Consider the following 13660-nt stretch of genomic DNA (forward strand, 5'->3'; position numbering starts at 1 on the left):
TGTGAGGTGCCTATGACAGTATGGTTTATGGCTGGATTTGCACCTTAACTTTTTATAAAATATGGCAAAAATGTTGAATATGTTGATGGTGGTCAGGAATCTTAACTCACGTCGATAGTATACTTTAAATCGGACAAGAAGTTTGAAGAAAATTAAAGGAAATTCATATAACCATTCTTGTGCATCCTTAACAATGTAGCATATTTGCCGAACTCTATAATGTGGAATCTTCGTTAGTTGTTACAAAGTGTTTCACACGCAAGGTAAAATATCATTAACAGTCGATGAGGCCAATATCTGACGAGAAACTCGAAACCTAGGGTTTTGTCCGGCCATGCAGGTGGCACTCATATATAAACCAGAGAGAAATACAGAACAATGAATTGAAGAAAGTGAAGGAGGAAATATCAGAAGCAATGTTTGGAAAAGTTGAGCATGAAGCAGAGTTGAACGTGCCGGCAATCGAGGCGTGGGATCTCTTCAGTTCGCTTCGGATCGGAAAAATTCTGGAAAAAGAGCTCTCCATTTTGCAGAAGGTCGAAGTCCTTGAAGGTGATGGAGGAGTTGGAACCATCCAGAAACTTACATTTAAACCAGGTGATACTAGGCCAACGAATAGATTTCTACGTACTGATTTTCATCTGTGGGCAAAATCTAATAATAATTGCATACTAGTCAAAGATTTTACCAATAAAACTTCATATTAGTTTGGGTTCAGTAACATTCAGTACCGTTAAGTATTATTCCAGTAGCATTAATCAATATTTTAAACTAATTTTTGATGCATTCAATATCTTAAAATATTTTATAGCATTCATTGTCGTGCCTCTTGGTACTGAGAAAACTATTTGAAAGGTAAAATTACACTAAACATTACATTAAGATACTAAATACTATCGAAAAAATATTTTAGATTACTAAATTGTATTAAAATTAGTTTAAGATAATGGATGTTATTGGAAAAATACTTCAAAATAATGGATGTATCTTAATCCTATGAATTTTATAAATTAAAGGAGTTTATAATTATATTGAATGGAAGGGAGTCGAAGTGATAGTTAAAATTTTGATAAATTGAAAAAAGAAATCATGTTAAGAATTATGTTCATGTGTATATATATGAGTGCCAGATACAATACATAATAATAGAAGAAAAATTACTATTTAATTTTTGAATGTAGGGGGCTGCTATAGATAATTTTTGAATGTAGGGGGCTGCTATAGATAATTTATGAGCGATCAACAACTTTCCTTATATAAAATGACAACTACCATCTCAAAATTCAGAGTATAATAAAGTGTTGGTAAATCAATGACACTAAATCACTAAGAAATGACTTTAATCATATGAAATAATCATAACTACTTCACATTAACAAATAACAACTTTAGTTATATAAAATGAGGTCACTTCATTGGTAACAATTCTAAAAGCCAAAGATAATACTCCTCCAGTCCTTAATATAAGACTCATTTAATTAATTTGATTAGATTAAGAAAGTTAAATAAGTTAGTTAATTATAAGAAATATGACACGTTTTTCCTAAAATACCATAATCATCTTTCTCAATACTCCATCTTCCTCTTTTACTTGATTATGTTTGAGGAAGTATCTATAAGGGTAATTTAGAGAAAATTGATAAACATGAGAAATGAGTCCTATATTTAGGACTAAAACTAACTCAACAATTGGGTCTTATATTAAGGACCGAAGGAATAGTTGTCATTGATTAATGTGGTGTTGTGATTTCACACACACACACACATATATATTACGTTGTTAATCCTTAAAGTGAAGTAGTCATTCCATCTATGTTGAAAAACTTGGTTGGCTTTAGAGGGTGTTTGGAACACCCCATAATCACTTTTCAGAAGTACTTTTTCGCAAATCTAGATAAACTCATCCACATATTTACTTCGTATACCGTAAAAGTACTTCTAAAATTATAGTTTTGTTCTTACCCAAACACCTCCTTAGTGGCCTAACAATAACATAACTTTAACATTTAGAAACCAAAAGTAGGGGAATCATATCCCACCTTTGACTATCCCAACCCCAAAAATTATCCAGTCATTGGTCAGTAGGGATTGGCGGCAGGCAGTGGAAGGATTTTTTAACATGAGGGCACTTAGGTCATTTCACAAAAATTTGTTTCCTATAGATCTCATTGGAATTATGTATGTAATTAATTTCACACTATCATTTTAAGATTTTACATATTTTGGTGGCAATGATATTTCATGCTCTCTACAAATTAAGTGAACATTCATGTATTATAATTGATCTCTGTTTCTTTTTTGAGTTGGATATCAGGTTTTGAAGGACCGGCAGGCTACAAAGAGAAATTCACAAAGATAGACAACGACAGACGGATAAAAGAAGTAGAGATAGTGGAAGGAGGATACTTGGAGTTAGGGTTTTCTGCGTTTAGGGTTCGATTAGAAGTGATAGAGAAAGGAAAAAATTCAAGCTCTGTCAAATCAACAATGGAGTATGAGTTCAACGAGGAGGCTGCGCCTGTTGCTTCTCTCATCAACTCACAAGTTTTGGCTGAGATTGCTCTTATTGCCAAAACTCATCTCAACAAAAACAAGCCTCCAGCAACCTAGCTACAAGCTTAGGCAAAGACAGTCTCATTAAATTTTTAATAAAATTTTCCCTCCTTAAAATAATATAGGAAAAAAGACAATAAAATATCCTAAAAATTGGTGAATTTCAAAATTCTAAATAAAATCCCTTACACTATTTTAGAATTTTTAAATATTTCAAAATGGTACAAATGCTCTTCACTATTTTCTCCCTTTTTTAAGATTGCGAGCTCAATACTCTTGGTCGGTTTTCTGCTGTCGGAGCTCTGGTGCTAGCCTCCAGTAGTTGGCCACTGGAGCTTTGGTAGCATGTCGCCAGAGTTCCGGTACCAACCTTTAGTGATTGGCCACTTGAAAAGTTAGAAAAGTCATGTTTTTTTTTCCTTCTTATTTATGACCTTCATTTGGTCTTCAAATGGAAATCTGTGCCATTTTACCCACATGGAAGGGCTACAAAATAATCTACTCTTCAAGTCCTATTTATAAGGCACTTCCAGCATATTTTATATGGATCAAGAAAAACCTTAAAAATGCATTAACTCTCTATTAAAATATAACAACTTTCCAACTTTACCCCTATTTAATATGTACATCTTTCAAAAAAATAATTATCTATACTATAATAAATGAAGGACAAAATAACACATTCATGCTAAAAATTTAATGAAGTGACTTATAAATAGGACAAAAAAAATCTTCTTTCTCTGTTCTATAAACAGGACCAGAGGAGCATATTCTTCACATTTACAAAAGTAAATGTGCGCGCGCGCACATCGCATTGAAATAGAGATTAAAACATCAAATAAATGACTGTAATGATGATATATTGTTTATTTCAATAATTCATGATTATTTTAACCTAAAATATAATGCCTCCACTTATTTATATAAAACCTAGTTAACTAATTTGAGAAGATTAACAAAATTAAAAAAAATTACTTAGTTATAGAAATATTTAAGTGTGTCATTAGATTATATATTATTTTTGCTGGTCAAAAGAGATTATATATTATTTTATAAGTCGGGCAAATTATTTTGAAGAAAAACAATAAATATAATACTTTAAAGTAATTTGTTTAGTTTTTCTTAATTTTTAAAAAATTAGTCAACTGCATCTTATATTAAGGACGGGATGTAGTACTCTTCCGATCCTAAATATAAGACCCCTTTTGTAATTAAATTACACTGTAAAGGGGTCTTATATTTAGGATCGGAGGAATATTATATATCTATTATATTTGTAATTGAGATATGTTAGTATTTTAAGTCTTTTAAAAACTCTATTCATATCTAGCCTATCCATAGGGGTTTTTTGGTGTTAAATTTTGTGCGACATCTATTACTTTTCTCTGATTACTTCTCTTTAATTTCCAACTGTTTTATCCTTTTTAATTCTTCTGAACTTTTCGTGCACTACCAACAAAATAAGTGAGGCTCTTTTGCTCTTCCAGAGTAGCTTCAGAGTCTCATTTGTTCGATTCTTATGCTTCTTTCATAGCCGGCGTACCACATTTTATAAATAATGGTGCTTGCCACTATTTAATTTAATATTTATTAAACTTCGTATAATATATTAAACAATTATTAACATATGATAAAATTTATTATAAACTATACTATTAGCATAGTCTTTCCAAAACGATATTAAAAATTAGGGTTAATTAATCCGCAAGTCTTTATAGTTTCAACGAATTTTGAATTAGGTCCCTATAGTTTTTTTTTATCAGGTCCTTATACTTTTATCTTTTTTTAATTAGGTCCTTGTATTTATTTTTCTTTTAATTAAGTCCTTATAATTTCACTAAATTTTTAATCAGGTCCATGTAGTTTTGTTTTTTATTTATTAATTAAATATAAGCTTAATTAAATAGATTAATACTGAAATATAACATATTAATAATTAAATTAAATTAATAATTATGTAATAAAAAAGTAATAGAATTAATTAATTCAGGAAATTTTTTTAGAACAATTAATTTTTTTGCTGAAAAATTAAAATCATTATAATAATTCAATATCTTTAGAATATTATTGTTTATAAACTAATATTAAATAATATATACTATTTTATGTTTATATAATAGTACTATTAGAATTTATAAAATAAAGAATAAAAAATTCAGGGACTTAATTAAAAATAAGGTGAACTTATAAGGACTTGATAAAAAGAAAAATAAATGCAAGGACCTAATTAAAAACAGGTGAAAGTATAAGGACCTGATAAAAAGAAAAAAAAAACTATAAGGACCTAATTCAAAATTAGTTGAAACTATAAGGAGCTGTGGATTAATTATCCCTAAAAATTATATGTATGTCTATTAATATATGTTAAGATCACTCAAATCTCTCTTTTATTTTTAAAATATTGGTTAATGCCATTTTTATTCTCTAAAAATTTAACTTCATTTTAATTTTGATTTCTGAAATCTTACATTATTTTAGTTTCGGTCCTTATTTACAGGGACCAAAAACACTGTTTTAAGGGGGGGAATCTATAGAGGTGCGACTAAAATTAAATTAAATTTCAGGGATAAAAACCACTAGTTTCAAATTTTAAGGATTAAAACAAAAATGAGGTTAGACAGGAACTAAAAATTAAATTAATTCTCAAAATATATACAAACTGGCATTAAGATAGAAAAGAGATTTGTGTAATTATGCACCTAAGACGTCAACATAATTATTTTTATTTTCATTAAAAGCTTTGACTAATTTCAAAAACATGGACCGAAAAGATTGGCACTGTGTGAACAAAATTTTTACAAGTCCGCGTAATTTGTCCTTCATAGAAGAAGTCCATAAATAATTTACGTATTTTACAAGAAATTCTGTACAAGTTTCGAAAGTGAAAAATTCAGTTTTTTGCTGGTACCATGCTAGCTACAGGCGCACGCACCGATCGTCGGCAAATATTATTATTTTCTTGTTCTTTTGAATTATTATTCCCAGTTCACATACGTCGACGCACTACTTGACACAAATTATTTCTCCTTCAGTCCTAAACATAAGATCCATTTTGTAATGTAAATATACTACAAAATGAGTCTTATCTTTGGAACTGGAGGGAGTATTATAATATTTACTATTCCTGTCTTATTTATAAGTCACTTCCAGTATATTTCACACAGATCAAGAAAAATTTTAAATTTTATTAACTCACTTAAAATTCAACCACTTTTCAACTTTATCCCTATTTAATATTAGCTCCGGTTCTTAACATAGGAGCTGGTTGACTAATTTGAATAGAATAAAAAAACTAGTTAAGTTAATTATTTATAATAGATAGATGTTGTTTTTCTTAAAATATCCTTGGTAAGTGTATTGGTTAGAATTAGTATTTAATATTAGCTCCGGTCCTTAACATTGGAATCTTATGTTTAGAATTAAAATAAAAATCAAATGAGCTATTATATTAAGCACCGGAGGTAGTATGCATTATATCTCATTTAAATAAAATCAACACAATAATAAATAAAAGGTAAAATTGTACATCCATGCAAAAAAAAATTTCTCAATGCCTCATCAATAGGACTAAAAAATATATTCTTTCTCTATCCTATAAATAGGACCAGAGGAGTATTATTGTTATTGTTGTTTTTGTTGTTATTACTGTTATTCCCATTTCATGTACGTCCACACACTACTTGACAACATAATTAGAAGGAAAAAAAGAAGAAGAAAGAAAACAAATAAAGATTGGTTTGTACAGCATATTCCGGGAATCTTAAGGGGGCATTGTGATTAGCAATTCCTAAGATTTGTCGCTATTTATCGTTCATTACGAGCATATAAATCACAAAAGACTCAGAATACGCACCCATTTTGGATTAGAAGAAGCTATTGAGTGCAGAAAATCAAAGGGAGAACATGTCTGGGAAACTTGAGCATGAGCTAGAGCTCGACGTGCCGGCAAGCACGGCGTGGGATCTCTTCGGCACGATCCGGATCGCAGAACTTGTTGAGAAAGAGATGCCAAGTTTGTTTCAGAAGGTGGAACTTGTTGAAGGTGATGGAGGAGTTGGAACCATCCTCAAATTGACGTTTGTACCTGGTAAGTATCTCACTCGATTTTATTCTACCGGAATTAAGTTTTGTTGTGAAATGACCTAATTGCGCTTTGTGAAATAATTAGTTGCCATTTAACAAGTTAAGGTTCTTGTTATACTTGTTAAACTATTCTTGCCGCCATTGATATTCAGCAAGAATTTTTTTCTTGAAATTATTTAGATTGTTGTTATCATTTGAATTTCAAATTAAAGTCATTTAGGTAATCTTACTACAAAATTTAAACTTAAAACTAGTTTTTAGAAACTTTACCGCGCTTAGACCAGTTCGAGTAGGAGGTCTTGAATTGGGATATGCATATATACTACATCCGATCCTTAATATAAGAGCTAGTTGACTAATTTGAGTAAATTAAGAAAACTAATTAAGTTAGTTATTTATACTAAATATATATTGTCTTTTCAAAAATATGCTTGCTAATCAAGTAAATTGACTAGAACTGTTATTATTATAGAACTGCCTTAGAAATAAATAAATAAATATGAGAGACAAAGTGGATTGGGATCTTATATTTAGGATTAAAATAAAAGTCAAACAAATTATTATATTAAGGACTAGAGGTAGTATATTTGATGGATATTTTTGTGCCTTTTTCAAAGTTATCCTTATCCTAATATTAATTGCATTGAGTTATTTGGGTGACATGAGTTCGATTGATTAGGTACGCCAGGGCCATCATTTTACAAAGAGAAGTTCACAAAGATAAATAATGAGGATCGAATCAAAGAAACTGAGGTAGCAGAAGGAGGATACTTGGAATTAGGGTTTACTGTGTTTAGAATTCGTTTCCATGTGATAGAGAAAGGAGAAGAATCGAGCATCATCAAATCAACAGTTGAATATGAACTCAGGAAGATGCTTTGGCCAATGCGCCTATTGCTTCTAACGCAATTCAATCCCTAGCAGGCATTACTCAAATGGCCAAAGCTTATCTCAACAAAAACAAGCTAGCCGATCAACCCAACTAATGATGAGATTAGTATTCCATGTTTAAATTGGTGGCCTTTTTTTTTTTTTTTAATAGTTTAGAGTATTCTCAAGTTACTTTGAACTTAAGACTAATTTTTATCAAGAATATTATATAAATCTCTATATTTTTCTTTTGCAAATAAATCAGGTTTCAATTGTATTAAAATTACATATATATATATATATATATATATATATATATTTACGCTGCTCGTGGATATGAGTGTGCTGACCGTGAGTGATATGGACATGCTAGTTGTGGTTGATATGAGTATGTTTGATTGTGATAATAAATATACTAATCTAGATCTATTTATAAGTCACTTTCAACATATTTCATACAAATTAAGAAAAATCTTAAATTTCATTAACTCTCATTTAAAATTTAACAAGTTTTTAATTTTATCCTTAATTAATATATATTATACCTCATGAAGACAAAGTCAATATAATAATAAGTTAAGAATAAAATTAAACATTTATATATACCCCTTTCATGGGCTTTCTATAGCTTATTTTAAATAATTTTACTATGTATGAGATAAATATATAAAAGTAATTTTATCCTGTAAACCGTACAAGTAATTTTTAAGTGTGAATCCAACCAAACCACCACATAATACATTTTATAAAGGAAAAGTGATAGAAAAGAAACCTGAAAATGACTAAATTTTAAATCAAGTTTGTTTCCTACATTTTAACAGGTTTTAAATATACTTGACTTGCAAATAACAATAAATTAACAATTTTTTGTAGGAATTTCTTATTTGAGATTATACAATTTTTAGGTTCTTTTTCTGTCATGCTCCCTTTAGAATTGTAAATATTATTAATTAAAATAATATTATTTATTATCTATTAAAGATTATGTTAATATAGTAGTATTTCAAAAAAATTAAAAAATATATAATTTTAATAAAATAAAAATTCTGACTTAATTTGATTTATTTTCCGCAAATAATATTCTTCCAATTCACTACATCCACATGGTGCGCACTTCACAAAAGGAAAGATAGAGGAAAGAAAAAATCAAATGAAGTTGAGTGCTGTGTAGACTTCTTACATCAAAGGGAGTCATTGTGACCACAAATTGTAAAGCCAGAGACATTTAATTTGTCCCCACATGAACCTCATTGTGATCATATAAACCACACAACTCAGAAGCAACTCAACAGAAACACAACATATACTTCATATTCTGCAGATCAAGCTACGCACTGTGTTTAGAAGTCTTGTTGGTCTGAGATGGCTGCTGGGCATCTTGAGCATGAGCTTGAGTTGGGCGTGCCGGCGAGCGAGGCGTGGGACCTTTTTGGCACGCTGCGACTCGGAGAATTTTTTGAGAAAGAGATGCCAAGTTTGTTTCAGAAGGTGGAGCTTGTTGAAGGAGATGGAGGAATTGGAACTGTCCTCAAATTGACATTCGTACCTGGTAATTTGAATAGGTTAAGAAAATTAGTTAAATTAGTTATTTCTTAAACTTATGTTGTGTTGGTTTTCCCAAACATACCCTGTCAAATCATTTAACATTGCTTGAAGCAAAACACATGCAACTAACAGAGACAATAGTAAATATGAAGGACACTGAAGATTAAAGTCTTATATGAATACTCGAATTCAACCTCCAATTAGTTATTATTTTAGGAACATGAGGTAGTATTAATCTTTGTAATATTTAATAGCAACATGCTCTCATTGTTGTTGTTTCAAAAGAAAATCTAATTACATTCATCAAGATTTTATAATTTATAGCTAGAAAAATATTATGCAGGGTACATTAGGGCCAACTTTTATCCAAAATGTTATCTCGCTGCCTTTAATCTTTAATATAAGATACAGTTATTTAATTTGAAAATATTAAAAAAGTTAAATAAATTACTTAATTATAACATATGTTACATGTCCAATTTAAAATATTTATGTGTCTTATTAGATTATTATATACTTTTTTAGTCTTTAATGTAAGACCTAATTAACTAATTTGAGTAGATTAAAAATATAATTAAATTTATTAATATGATATATTTTTTCTAAAATACCCTAAATATCTTTCTTAAATCTTTCTCTCTCTCTTCTACTTGATTGTTGTTACGATAATATTAATAGGGTTAATTTTAAAAAAAATTGATAGACATATGAAATAAGTCTTACATATAGAACTAATATTAACTCTTTAATTAACTTCTACATTAAGGATAAGAGGAGTATTAATTTGTAAACCAAGCAAATTAGTTTGAAGAAAAACTATAAATAAAAATACATTAAAGTAATTTATTTAGCTTCTTTAATCTCCTCCCTAAATTAGTCAACAAGTCTTATATGAACCAATAATAGTTAAGTGAAATTGACTTGATTCCACCTTATTAATAAATAAATTTTTATTGATAAAATTAGATCACAATACTCAAATATAATGCAACAATCTTAGATATCATATAATTGTAAAGAAAATGTATAATTTTTTAAAACTGTTTACTAATAATTGCAATTCCTTTGACGGTGTGAGATTAAATAGGTACACTGGGGCCAACCTGTTACAAAGAGAAGTTCACAAAGGTTGACAATGAGAACCGAATAAAGGAAATTGAGGTAATTGAAGGAGGATATTTGGAATTAGGGTTTACTCTGTTTAGGGGTCGCTTCCACATAATGGAGAAAGGTAAAGATTCAAGCACTGTGAAATCAACAGTTGAGTATGAACTCAAGCAAGAGGCTTCTGAGAATGGCTCTATTGCTTCCAATGCCATTCAAGCTCTGGCCAACATTGCTCAAGTTGCCAAACAACATCTCAACAGAAACAAACTTGCAGATCCACCAAAATAAACTACATGTGTGTGTATTTAGGATAAAACTTCCTTTATCTTATGAGATTTGAATTCAATACATGTGTAGCTTTAATTAACTTTTTTTTACACATATTTATGGGTTAATATCATTTTAATTTTTAAAATTTGATGTCATTTTGGTTTTAATCCAAAAATTTGACTTTATTTTGATCCTTCTAAAGATTTTTTTTTATCCCTGAAATAGTATTTTTCTTTTGTCTCTAAAACTTTGATTCAAGGATCAAAATCACTGGTTTCAAATTTCAAAAAATCTAATTAAAATGAGATCAAATTTTGGGAACTAAAAATATTATTATCCTTATATCTATGGATGGATTCTATGTAGCAAAATAATCATAGTGTGTGCACTTGTTTTTTGTGTGTCGGCACGTAAAATTATCCGAAATTATTGTGTGTTTTTGTGATTTGACTTGAATTATTCGGCTTGCCATTTAATTAAAACATGTGATTTGATATTTTATGTGTGTTTTTGTGATACATTTCGACAAACTGGTGATGTGATATTTTATAAAAAATAATCCTATCAAGCAGTGAATGATTTTGCGTTATTAAAAAAAAAATCTGCTCTGGCTCATATTTTCAAAAATTTCATGATTGTGGGAGATTTTAATAATATTATTAGTTTAAAAGAGGGGAAATTGGGGAACACCCCATTAAAAATTTTATTGGTAAGAAGGTCAAGTACCAATAATCTGTGTATGTACCAATAATTTTATTGGTAAGAAGGTCAAGTACCAAAAATCGGTAGAGAACTAGTAGTTTTTGCATGTAAAAATTTATCAAATCCTCCTCATAAATACACTTTTTAATTAGAGAGCTTTTCCGAATTTTCTCAAGACCTAGAAATCAGTGCAATTTATTTTTGTTTTCATAAACAACTTGTGTACGGTTAGAAAATAAAATTTCCTACGCACATCCACACATATGCTTGAGAGTAACAAATAAACTGGGCTACAAATTTTGGGAGGGGAAAAATCTTAGCGAGGCATATTGTGACCACACAAATTAGAACTGTGCTAGGACCTTACAAGACTTATCCTCGCGTGATTTTTGTTGTTGTGAGCATATAAACCACACAACTTGGAAAACTCCCACTCATCGAAAACAACAGAAGCATTTATATTTGGTGGAAAAGAAGGTACTGATGTAACCCTGATTATTAGATCAGCTGGCTGGAACTGTTTTAGCTTAACCACGAGTTTTGAATTCGAGACCTAAAAATGTCCCATCTTAGAGGCCAGGGACGCCAACCTTAATGATTCCTGTTGTTATATCCCGAGAAATTTTACCTGACATAGAAAGTTAAAAATTGGAATAAGGGCCAATGTAGAAACTAGACTGGGAGACAAAATAACTTTTGAGATAAAACCCCGATAAGATCCGGGCTACCATTTTCGTAATTATTAGTTTATGAAGGACAAAATGGGAAGTTTGGAGAAGAATTCTAGAAAATTCTCAAAAAATGGTAAAAGTATAAGTTAGAGGTTTTAGAAATTTGGTTGATGCCTGAAAGGTGAAATTATGGTGAAAATAAATTATTATGGAATTTCCCGTGAACGGAGGTTTTCGGAAAAATATTAGAAAATCAGAAGAAAATAATTATTTTAATTAGTTAAAGGCCTCAATAATTTTGGAAAAAAATGGAAAAATTATCTAAATATTTATTTGAATTTCTAAAATTGGTTTTAGGCCTTGAAAGTCCATGAATTAATTTTAGGGAATTTATTTTCCCGCAGTAACACCGATAGAGGCCTAATCGGGAAAAATTCAAAATAGATACCTAGAGGTGGCTAAAAATTCTGAAAATTTACAAATCATGTTCTCATATTAAAATTTGAATTATCATAGAGAGAAATGAATTTTTGGAGGTCTAGAAAAATTTTGGAATGTTGATAGTGAATAGTAACTGATAAAGTTTCAGAATGGTTTGGAATTTTGATTTCGATTGTGGGCCATATTTTTGGGCCATCCTAAACCATTTGTGGGGCCCAAATTAGGCCTAATTCAATCCCAATTTTGTGCAGCTTCTGGGCAGCTCTATTTTTAATTAAATAAAATGCAAAATTAGGAGATAATTGTTGAAATAATCTAGAGCTTGGATGCATGGATAGATCTGAAGCTATGAGGCATTTAATGGCTGCCAACTCACCTTATTTCAGCTAGATCTGAAGCTATGAGGCATTTAATGGCTGCCAACTCACCTTATTTCAGCCATTTTGGATGTCCAAAAATCAGAGGGGAAAGGCAGCTTGGTTTTTCTATAAATATCTCTTCCTAAAATATAAGAAAATGTTGGAAAAATTGGGAAAAAGAGGGGAGGTGCTACCATTTTCATTTTTGATCAAGGGAGACTGAATTTGTGGAGGTTTTGGATAAGGAATCATTCAACTTACATCAAGAAAATATCAAGGTATGCTTAAACCCTCTGATCCCTAAATTTCAAGCTAGTTTAGTTAGAGTTTTGGCTTGAAATTCTAAGGCTAGATGCTGCCCCATTTCGGTCTATCATGAAAGGTTTAGGGAAGGATAGAAACCTTAAATATCAAGTGGAATAAGCTTGTTTAAGTGGTATATGGAATGGTTTTTGAAAGAAAATACACATTTCGGCCAAGGGGTGTTCTTGCTGGAAGAGTTTGTTTTGTATTGATTTGATGATTCCAATGGGTTTAAAATATGTTTTTGTGTAGGGATATACTAAAGAGAAGTGTGTAAAATCATTGGAATCAAAAATAGAAATTTTAGAAGCTTAAAACCCCCTATTCGGCCAAGAGGAATTCATGGGGAAGAAGTTTGATTTTCAAAAATCTGATTCCATATTTGAATTCCTCATGAAAAATTGTGTAAAAATGAGTCATGAAGTTATTGATTTTTAAGGAGGAATTATTTTGTTAAAAATCCAAGAAAAAAGGTGGAAATGTTAAGTTAAAGAAAAAGTATTATGTTTAAGTGGTTTGCTATTAATGTGGCCTATGCTTATGCTTGATTTAATAGGCTTTGTGAGGGGGAATTAAGGAGGATCATTGTCCCTTGAGGAGATCAAATTAATCAAGTGATAAAAAGTAGCATTGAATTATAATTTGATTGTTTATCTTGTTTGTTTAATATGATTATGTTGATTGCTTGAATTGAAGAATTTATGTGGTGATAATGGTTGACTTTATGACATTTGTTTGTGCTTTGGCTAAATACAT

At 30.0% G+C, this 13660-nt stretch overlaps 2 protein-coding genes and 1 pseudogene across 2 annotated transcripts; all 3 read left to right on the plus strand.

Moving 5' to 3' along the window:
- The first annotated feature begins 416 nt into the window (after window positions 1–416).
- Window positions 417–2610, plus strand: LOC114712967 (S-norcoclaurine synthase 2-like). Its single transcript, XM_028897535.1, has 2 exons — window positions 417–597; window positions 2315–2610. Exons 1-2 carry the CDS (start codon window positions 417–419, stop codon window positions 2608–2610), a joined length of 477 nt encoding a protein of 158 aa, XP_028753368.1.
- A 3805-nt stretch (window positions 2611–6415) lies between these two features.
- LOC114712965 (S-norcoclaurine synthase-like) lies at window positions 6416–7789 on the plus strand (annotated as a pseudogene).
- On the plus strand, window positions 6569–10541 carry LOC114712964 (S-norcoclaurine synthase). The gene is made up of 3 exons (XM_028897533.1): window positions 6569–6595; window positions 8866–9055; window positions 10139–10541. Exons 2-3 carry the CDS (start codon window positions 8869–8871, stop codon window positions 10444–10446), a joined length of 495 nt encoding a protein of 164 aa, XP_028753366.1. The 5' UTR covers window positions 6569–6595; window positions 8866–8868; the 3' UTR covers window positions 10447–10541.
- The last annotated feature ends 3119 nt before the right edge of the window (window positions 10542–13660 follow it).

The sequence above is a fragment of the Neltuma alba genome, unplaced genomic scaffold, assembly GCF_004799145.2.
Source record: "Neltuma alba isolate B1F8T4 unplaced genomic scaffold, ASM479914v2 tig00011405_pilon, whole genome shotgun sequence".
NCBI lineage: Eukaryota > Viridiplantae > Streptophyta > Magnoliopsida > Fabales > Fabaceae > Neltuma > Neltuma alba.